The following is a 10,762-nucleotide window of genomic DNA, read 5'->3' on the forward strand; positions in this document are numbered from 1 at the left end:
GGTTACTACAAGGTGGTATGTTATTTCACCAATTGGGCCTGGTATCGCAAGGGTTTAGGTCGTTATACCCCCGATGATATTAACACCGATCTATGTACCCATGTAGTCTACGGTTTTGCTGTCTTAGATTATTCTGAATTGATTTTGCGCACCCATGATTCCTGGGCAGATATCGATAATAATTTCTATACCAGAGTTAGTGGCCTAAAGAGTAAGGGTGTTAAGGTTAGTTTGGCTTTGGGTGGTTGGAATGATTCTCAGGGCGATAAATACAGTCGTCTGGTGCGTAGTCCCCAGGCTAGGGCACGCTTTATAAAACATTCCTTGGAGTTTTTGCAGAAATATGGTTTTGAGGGTTTGGATTTGGATTGGGAATATCCGGTGTGTTGGCAAACCGATTGTAAAAAGGGTATGCCAGATGAAAAGGAAGGTTTTACCGCTTTAGTAAGAGAACTATCGGAGGCGTATAAACCTCTAGGATTATTATTATCTACCGCTGTTTCGCCCAGCAAAAAGATCATAGATGCAGGTTATGATGTTCCAGAATTGTCGAAATATTTCGATTGGATAGCTGTTATGACATATGATTTCCATGGCCAATGGGATAAGAAGACCGGGCATGTGGCTCCTTTGTATTATCATCCTGAGGATGAATTTGATTATTTCAATGCTGTAAGTTGGACCTAGGTAAATGTTACGAGAGATTTCTAATATTTCTTTCTATATCTTTAGAACTATTCTTTGAATTATTGGATTGAAAAGGGCGCTCCCTCACGTAAGATAGTTATGGGCATGCCTTTGTATGGTCAATCATTTACCTTGGAAAATACACGCAACAATGGTCTCAACGCCAAAGCTCCCGGACCCGGTAAAGCTGGAGAATTTACCCGAGCCGCTGGTTTCCTAGCTTACTACGAAGTAAGTTTTATTTTACCTCCAAAGGAAAGAAAGTGTTATTTTTATTGTAACTCTCTTAAAGATCTGTGATCGTGTTAAACATCAAGGCTGGGAGGTGATACAAGACGAACAGGGACGTATGGGTCCTTTTGCCCGCAAAGGTAATCAATGGGTTTCCTATGATGACAAGGCCATGATACGCAAAAAATCTCAATTGATTAGAGCTCTTGATTTGGGTGGTGGCATGGTTTGGGCTTTGGATTTGGATGATTTCCGCAATCGTTGTGGTGAAGGGGTACATCCTCTGCTCACGCAAATACATGATGTTTTAAAGGATCCACCCACGGACCATGAAACAACACGTAAGTTTTGGAAATTTTGTGTAAAAAAAAAAAAATTAATTTTTTTTTTAATTCTAGCGGGATTGACACCAGCTTCTGAACCGGAATCCATAGAGGAAGTAGTAAACTCCCAGGAGATAGTTTATCCCATGGAGATAGAAACTGGTCCAGGATCCAGCTCCGTTTCCAGTGAAACTATTAAAGATCCCAACGATGATGTAGAGGAAACTGAGGTGGAAATTGTAGCTACCGAACAAGAATTGGAAGAAGGTGTTACCTCTAACCAAGATTTTAAGGTTGTCTGCTATTTCACCAATTGGGCTTGGTATCGTCAAGGTGGTGGCAAATTCCTTCCCGAAGATATAGACGCTCAACTCTGTACCCATATAGTTTATGGTTTTGCCGTTTTGAATCGTCAAACTTTGACCATACAACCACACGATTCTTGGGCCGATTTGGATAATAAATTCTATGAGCGTGTATCAGCATATCGTAAAAAGGGCACTAAGGTTACCGTAGCCATAGGAGGCTGGAATGATTCTGCTGGTGATAAATATGCCCGCTTAGTAAGAAGCTCAGCGTCTAGGGCCAAATTTATACGTCACGTTATGGAGTTTATAGAAAAGTATGGTTTCGATGGTTTAGACTTGGATTGGGAATATCCAGTATGCTGGCAAGTAGATTGCAAAAAGGGTACTGCCGATGAAAAGCAGGGTTTCTCAGATTTTGTTAAGGAACTATCGGAGGCCTTTAGGCCTAAAGGTTTATTGCTATCGGCCGCTGTTTCACCCAATCAAAAGGTGGTGGATGCCGGTTATGATGTACCACAGCTAACGAAATATTTCGATTGGATTGCTGTTATGGCTTATGATTATCATGGTCAATGGGATAAGAAAACCGGTCATGTGGCACCCATGTATGATCATCCCGATGGTACCGAAGGTTTCAATGCCAATTTCTCGATTAACTATTGGTTGCAAAAGGGTGCCGATCGCAGTAAATTGATTATGGGCATGCCTATGTACGGTCAATCATTCTCCTTGGCGGAGGCTAAAAATCATGATCTCAATGCTCCAACTTACGGCGGTGGTGAGGCAGGAGAGGCCACTAGGGCAAGAGGTTTCTTGTCCTATTATGAAATTTGTTCTTATATACGCAACAAAGGCTGGAATGTGGTAAGAGATCCACGCGGACGTATGGGACCTTATGCCTACTTACGTGATCAATGGGTCTCTTTCGATGATGCCCCAATGATACGCCATAAATCGGAATATGTTAAGGCCATGGGTTTGGGTGGTGCCATGATATGGGCATTAGATTTAGATGATTTCAAAAATGATTGCAATTGTGAATCGTATCCATTGTTGAAAACTATTAATAGAGTCTTGAGAAATTATCCAGGACCGCATCCGAAATGCATGTTGGAGACTAAAGATAGATTGATGAGTAAGTAGACAACTAAACTAGAACTGAACTAGAACTGAACTAGAACTAGAACTGAACTAGAACTGAACTAGAACTGAACTAGAACTGAACTAGAACTGAACTAGAACTGAACTAGAACTGAACTAGAACTGAACTAGAACTGAACTAGAACTGAACTAGAACTGAACTAGAACTGAACTAGAACTGAACTAGAATTGAACTAGAACTGAAAAAGAACTGAACAAAAACTGAACTAGAACTGAACTAGAACTGAACTAGAACTGAACTAGAACTGAACTAGAACTGAACTAGAACTGAACTAGAACTGAACTAGAACTGAACTAGAACTGAACTAGAACTGAACTAGAACTGAACTAGAACTGAACTAGAACTAGAACTGAACTAGAACTAGAACTGAACTAGAACTGAACTAGAACTGAACTAAAACTGTTCTAGAACTGAACTAGAACTGAACTAGAACTGAACTAGAACTTAACTAGAACTGAACTAGAACTGAACTAGAACTAAACTAGAACTGAACTAGAACTGAACTAGAACTAAACTAGAACTGAACTAGAACTGATTTAAATATATATTTTTTCTTTTCTTACAGTTGCTGGTTCCTCATCAAATCCCTCGACACAGGCCGTCAAACCGAAACCTACCTCGCAAACCCAGGTGCAATCACAACAAATGCAAGCCAAACCCACAAAACCTACTCTGGGCCCAGTAATAAAAGAATGTTTGGGTAGAAATTATGCCCCTCATGAGAGGGACTGCAACAAATACTATATATGTCAATATGGAGAACTAGTGGAACAAAAGTAAGTTTAATAACAAATTTACAAAAAATAAAAAGTAACATTATTTCTTCCTACAGATGTCCCTCCGGTTTGTATTGGAATGAAAATCATTGCGATTGGCCTCAGGCTGTCAAGTGTATGGTAAGAAATGATCAAACTACTCAACGGCCGGTGGCGCCCAGACCTAAGCCCACTAAACCTGTGGCAACCACAAAGGCTCCACCCAAAACCACCAAGAAACCCATAACACCTCCTCATAAAAAACCGGTGGCTCGGCCCAAACCTACACCTTCACCTCCTTTAAATACTAATGAGCAATATAAGGTCGTATGCTATTTCACCAATTGGGCCTGGTATCGTCCGGGTCAGGGTAAATATGTACCAGAAGATATAGATGAAAACCTTTGCACCCACATAGTCTATGGTTTTGCTGTTTTAAATAGTAACGCCTTGACCATAAAACCCACGATTCTTGGGCCGATATTGACAATCGTTTCTATGAGCGCGTAGTGGCCTATAAAAATAAGGGTATACGTGTTACCGTGGCCATAGGAGGCTGGAATGATTCTTTGGGCAGTAAATATGCGCGCTTGGTACTGGACCCGCTGGCCCGCAAACGTTTTATAGAAAGTGTTTTAGCGTTCTGTGAGAAATATGGTTTTGAAGGTTTAGATTTGGATTGGGAATATCCGGTTTGCTGGCAAGTAGATTGTTCAAAGGGTTCAGCAGCTGAAAAGGCGGCCTTTGCTGCTTTGGTACGCGAACTTTCGGCGGCCTTTAAACCTAAAGGACTTTTGCTATCGGCTGCTGTTTCTCCTAGTAAAAAGGTCATCGATGCTGGTTATGAAGTACCCACTTTGGCACGCTACTTTGATTGGATTGCAGTCATGACTTATGATTTCCATGGTCACTGGGATAAACAAACTGGACACGTGGCTCCCTTGTACTATGTAGAAGGTGATGAAAATCCTTATTTCAATGGCAATTTCAGTATAAACTATTGGATAGAGAAGGGAACGCCTCCCGAGAAACTGGTCATGGGTATGCCTTTATACGGACAGAGTTTCTCGTTGGCTGACACCAATGCTCGCAGTTTGAATGATAAAACTGTGGGTCCCGGACGTGCTGGTACTTTTACTAGAGCTGGAGGCTTCTTAGCTTACTATGAAATCTGTGAACAAATTAGCAATGGTGGTTGGACGGTAATCCGTGATCCTGAAGGTAGAATTGGTCCTTATGCCTATAGTGGAAATCAATGGGTTTCATATGATGATGTCAATGATATAAGACGTAAATCGCAATTTGTTCGAAAAATGCGTTTGGGTGGTGGCATGGTTTGGGCTTTAGATTTAGACGATTTCCGTGGCAGATGCGGTTGTGGTAAACATCCTTTGTTGCGCACTTTAAATCAAGAGTTGCGTGGTATTCCCGGTCAGAGAGCAAATGATTGTACATGAGAAAAAGAGGGTAAAATAGAAATAGAAAGAGAGAATAGTTTAGTATTGTGCCAATATATAAAAAATTATAATTAATAACTCAGTTTTATTATTATTATTTTTTTAAATAAATTTAGATTTTAAGTAAAATTCGGTAAAGAATTTTAAGCGAAATATATAAGAAAATATGTACGATTTAATTTAAAACACGAAACGATTTAAAATAAATAATAAATATAAAAAAATAAAGTTTTTAAGAAAATTATTGAGTTCAATTTGAAATTGTCTAAAACTGAACCAGAACAGATCCGAACTACAACAGATTCGAACTAGAACTAAACTAGAATTGAACTAGAACTGAACTAGAACTGAACTAGAACTGAACTAGAACTGAACTAGAACTGAACTAGAACTGAACTAGAACTGAACTAGAACTGAACTAGAACTGAACTAGAACTGAACTAGAACTGAACTAGAACTGAACTAGAACTGAACTAGAACTGAACTAGAACTGAACTAGAACTGAACTAAAACTGAACTAGAACTGAACTAGAACTGAACTAGAACTGAACTGAACTAGAACTATACTAGAACTGAACTAGAACTGAACTAGAACTGAACTAGAACTGAACTAGAACTGAACTAGAACTGAACTAGAACTGAACTAGAACTGAACTAGAACTGAACTAGAACTGAACTAGAACTGAACTAGAACTGAACTAGAACTGAACTAGAACTGAACTAGAACTGAACTAGAACTGAACTAGAACTGAACTAAACTGAACTAGAACTGAACTAGAACTGAACTAGAACTGAACTAGAACTGAACTAGAACTGAACTAGAACTGAACTAGAACTGAACTAGAACTGAACTAGAACTGAACTAGAACTGAACTAGAACTGAACTAGAACTGAACTAGAACTGAACTAGAACTGAACTAGAACTGAACTAGAACTGAACTAGAACTGAACTAGAACTGAACTAGAACTGAACTAGAACTGAACTAGAACTGAACTAGAACTGAACTAGAACTGAACTAGAACTGAACTAGAACTGAACTAGAACTGAACTAGAACTGAACTAGAACTGAACTAGAACTGAACTAGAACTGAACTAGAACTGAACTAGAACTGAACTAGAACTGAACTAGAACTGAACTAGAACTGAACTAGAACTGAACTAGAACTGAACTAGAACTGAACTAGAACTGAACTAGAACTGAACTAGAACTGAACTAGAACTGAACTAGAACTGAACTAGAACTGAACTAGAACTGAACTAGAACTGAACTAGAACTGAACTAGAACTGAACTAGAACTGAACTAGAACTGAACTAGAACTGAACTAGAACTGAACTAGAACTGAACTAGAACTGAACTAGAACTGAACTAGAACTGAACTAGAACTGAACTAGAACTATACTAGAATTGAACTAGAACTGAACTAGAACTGAACTAGAACTGAACTACAACTGAACTAGAACTGACTTAGAACTGAACTAGAACTAGAACTGAACTAGAACTAAACTAGAACTGAACTAAAACAGAACCAGAACATGAACCGAATTTAGTAATATTAATGAGAATATATAAAATTTCTTATTAATTACACATTTCTTAATCAATTATAAAATGTTTATATAATTTTTAAGTTCTTTTCAAAAGTCTTTAATAAAAATATGTTTCTATAAAATAAACACTTAAAATGTTATATAAGAAACTAAGTTTTTCACTATAAATATAGTATATATAGCAATTTCAAATTAAATTTATATTTAAATCACAATATTTAACAGTCATCCACTTTCTTTCTTATATACAAAAGCTGCTAGCTGTGTTAACTCGCTGTCAAGCTGCCATATTTATTTCAATATTTAGTTATTTTGCCTTATAACATACAACAACACTGTTAGTTATCATCTGGTTAAAAACCCACTTATCAGAGACTTGCGTCGATTCGACTAAGCCTAGCCGCCGACCAAAATGTTAAAGCCGTCGCCGCCGAAAATTTTTCAGCTTAATCCGGTTTGAAAATTTCGCCATATTTTGTACAATTTACAGAACACTTTCGCTAAATTTATGGAATTTTACAATATAAAATTAATTTGTTTTCATTTAAGCAAGTTTTCTTTTATCTCATAATAAGCCGCTCATTGATATTTGGCCGTTGTAGAACTTTGCTCAACGTTCTATGAATATGCTTCGCCTTAGATATTATCGACATTGTAAATAAAAGTCGGAAAGTCGAAAAAAGTCGAAAAGTCGGAAAGAGTCGAAAAAAGTCGAAAAGTCGGAAAAAGTCGAAAAAAATCGAAAAAAGTTGGAAAAAGTCGGAAAAATTCGAAAAGTCGAAAAAAAACTCGAAAATTAAAGAAACAAGTCAAAATAGTTGAAAATTTTAAAAAAGTGGAAAAAAGTCAAAAACTTTAAAATAGTCGGAAAAACCCAAAAAAAGTAAAAAAATAGTCGGAAAAAATCGGAAATATTTAAAATGTCGAAAAAATCGAAAAGTCGAAAAAAGTCGGAAAAAGTCAGAAAAAGTCAAAAAGTCGAAAAGTCGGAAAAAGTAGAAAAGTCGACTATTTATATAATATTATAATTCGAAAAATCGACTTTTAATTAAATAAAAAAGTCGAAAAATCGACTTTTAACTAAATACAAAAAGTCGAAAGTCGACTTTTCATAAAATGCAAAAAGTCGATAAGTCGACTTTTCATAAAATGCAAAAAGTCGAAAAGTAGACTTTTCATAAAATGCAAAAAGTCGAAAAGTTGACTTTTCGTTTTAAAAAAGTAGTCATAAGTGACAATTTTTTAAAATCTGATTATTCTGATCTTTCAAAATCTCAATTATATTTATAATAAAGTCTTCATTTTAATCTAAAAGAAAATAATTAAAACTAAAGTTAAATATTATAACCAAAAAATGCTTAAAAACAGAGTCTATTGTAATATCGGAAATATTCGACAAAACCACGGAAAGGGTTAAAATCGTTGAAAATTTAAAAACTAAACGTAGTTGAAAACTTAGCCGGCTTACAATTGATTTTAAGCCGACGCCGACATATTTAGTGTCAGTCGCCGACGACGACGTTATTATTAGTCGGCGCAGGGCTCTGCCAACATATACACGAAATTCATTTGCGGAGTGTGAGATTTTAACATTTCTTTATCAATGAGAATTAAGTTAAAGCAAAAAGCTTAGAAATTACGAAAAAAGTTAATAGAATATAAGAAATCCTAAAGCTTTTACGATATACTTGTTAAATGTTACCAGTTTTGTAAGCAAAAATGCTGCTGGCTGCTACACAATCTACGTAATCGAAACGCAGTCATCATCATTGACGATTCATTTTAACTATACAAGAATTTAGTACGATAATAAACTCCGGAATTTAAGGAACAAAAAGCGGTTCATGAAGTTAAATTATACAAAATATAAACAATTACAACGCGTTTTGTAGTAAAAAAAGTGTTTTTATTTATATATTTAAGAGTAATTTTAAAGAGTAAAAGAGCGAATGTCAAAACAAATATATTAGTGACGTCATTTCATTATTGTGTTTTGTTTAATAAAAAATAAACAACCAACAACAGTGAAGGCCTTTAAAATTTAGGCAAATTACTAAAAAAAAATCAAAACAAGTGTGTTTTTTGAATTAATAATTTATACAATATGCATAATACACAAAAAATTTTCGGGCAAATTAGCCGAACTTTGTTAAAACAAAGCCTCCGTTTTGAAATAAATAAACAACCACAACAAAAGTTATTAACTTTAACTTGCCATTTATCAAATACACCTGCTTCACAGGACGATGCTCATACGAATAAGACACCTTCTTCTTGTGCTGTAATTCCCGCCCAAAATTATTCAAAATTTACTGCCGCTCGTGAGGGTTTACCGTTGGCCGGTACCCAATTGATATGCGAAGAACGCGCTTTTGATTTGATCTCAAATCTTAAAGAAACAGAATTGGCGGCCATTAAATTGGCCTTGAAGAAACATGAAGCTAAACAGCAAAAATTAGGTTTTGAAGGTGAGTTTTCATTGAAATCTTTATAATTTTTAAAAATTTTTTCATAATTTTCTTAATGTTTTCAATATTTTTTTATTATAATTCTATTCTATCTTAGATCTTGTTCAGTTAACCTTTAGTTTAAGTTTTAGTTCAATTCTAGTAATACAGTTAATTACTAGTTTAGTTCTAATTTAATTTTATTTCATTTCAGTTCTAGTTCTTGTTCAGTTTTAGTTCTTGTTCAGTTTTAGTTCTTGTTCAGTTTTAGTTGAGTTCTAGTTGATTTCAGTTCTAGTTCAGTTCCAGTTCAGTTCTAGTTCAGTTCTAGCTCAGTTCTAGCTCAGTTCTAGCTCAGTTCTAGCTCAGTTCTAGCTCAGTTCTAGCTCAGTTCTAGCTCAGTTCTAGTTCAGTTCTGGTTAGTTCTGGTTAGTTCTGGTTCAGTTCTAGTTCAGTTCTAGTACAGTTCTAGTTCAGTTCTAGTTCAGTTCTAGTTCAGTTCTAGTTCAGTTCTAGTTCAGTTCTAGTTCAGTCCTAGTTCAGTTCTAGTTCAGTTCTAGTTCAGTTCTAGTTCAGTTCTAGTTCAGTTCTAGTTCAGTTCTAGTTCAGTTCTAGTTCAGTTCTAGTTCAGTTCTAGTTCAGTTCTAGTTCAGTTCTAGTTCAGTTCTAGTTCAGTTCTAGTTCAGTTCTAGTTCAGTTCTAGTTCAGTTCTAGTTCAGTTCTAGTTCAGTTCTAGTTCAGTTCTAGTTCAGTTCTAGTTCAGTTCTAGTTCAGTTCTAGTTCAGTTCTAGTTCAGTTCTAGTTCAGTTCTAGTTCAGTTCTAGTTCAGTTCTAGTTCAGTTCTAGTTCTAGTTCAGTTCTAGTTCAGTTCTAGTTCAGTTCTAGTTCTAGTTCAGTTCTAGTTCAGTTCTAGTTCTAGTTCAGTTCTATTTCAGTTCTAGTTCAGTTCTAATTTAATTCTATTTCAGTTCTAGTTCAGTTTTAGTTGAGTTCTAGTTGAATTCAGTTCTAGTTCTAGTTCAGTTCTAGTTCAGTTCTTGTTCAATTCAAGTTCAGTTCTAGTTTGGTTCTGATACTTTTTTAGAATCCTTCTTTTCTAGACTTTTTTATCAATAATGCTTGTTTATCTTTATTTTAAATTCAATTCTTTACCTTTTAAGTAATTTATTTAGCTGTTTAATCATTTTTTGTTTATACTACTTTTGTATTCTTAGAATTTCTTTTGCATTTTCTTTAGTTCATAACTATTTTTAGCTTCGTAATATTACCATCCTGTAATTTGATATATCCTGAGCTAAACCTTATACTTTGTTTTTGTAAACAAAAACAAACAATTTTAAACATTTTTTATTATTTACAAAACATTACGTTTTATTTACATATGTCAGTGTTAAAAACAATTGTTGTTTTTATTATTGCTTTTCTTATTGTTTATGTTCTGTTAGTTTATGTTTATCTCTTTAAAAACATCTTGGAAATTCGTAGTTTATTGACAGTAATAGTTGTTTTTAATCAAAAGGTCTTTTTAGAAATCTTGATTTTGTTTTGTCGTTTTTCTAACCTGCAGTGAATTTTGATGAAGTGTATAGGAATGATATTCTATAAAAATAGGGGAAATTTTTTAGTTTTTATTGCTTTAATATTTTATAACTATATTTTCAGTATTTTGAGAAAACGATTTTAAAAATATTGATAATTTCTAGTTCAGTCTAGTTCAGTTCTAGTTCAGTTCTAGTTCAGTTCTAGTTCAGTTCTAATTCAGTTCTAGTTCAGTTCTAGTTCTAGTTCAGTTCTAGTTCAGTTCTAGTTCAGTTCTAGTTCAGTTCTAGTTCAGTTCTAGTT

General features: G+C 35.1%; 2 protein-coding genes across 2 annotated transcripts; both read left to right on the top strand.

The window, feature by feature from the left end:
• Positions 1 to 6: 6 nt before the first annotated feature.
• LOC111674624 (probable chitinase 10) lies at positions 7 to 5,148 on the top strand. The gene is given in 7 exon segments (XM_046952729.1): positions 7 to 672; positions 733 to 918; positions 980 to 1,259; positions 1,317 to 2,684; positions 3,277 to 3,487; positions 3,544 to 3,920; positions 3,923 to 5,148. Coding segments are annotated over 7 exon segments (3,684 nt in total). The 5' UTR covers positions 7 to 411; the 3' UTR covers positions 4,924 to 5,148.
• A 2,866-nt stretch (positions 5,149 to 8,014) lies between these two features.
• LOC111674590 lies at positions 8,015 to 8,982 on the top strand. The gene has a single exon (XM_046954731.1). It carries the CDS (start codon positions 8,578 to 8,580, stop codon positions 8,965 to 8,967), a length of 390 nt encoding a protein of 129 aa, XP_046810687.1. The 5' UTR covers positions 8,015 to 8,577; the 3' UTR covers positions 8,968 to 8,982.
• The last annotated feature ends 1,780 nt before the right edge of the window (positions 8,983 to 10,762 follow it).

This window comes from Lucilia cuprina, chromosome 2, assembly GCF_022045245.1.
Source record: "Lucilia cuprina isolate Lc7/37 chromosome 2, ASM2204524v1, whole genome shotgun sequence".
Classification (NCBI taxonomy): domain Eukaryota; kingdom Metazoa; phylum Arthropoda; class Insecta; order Diptera; family Calliphoridae; genus Lucilia; species Lucilia cuprina.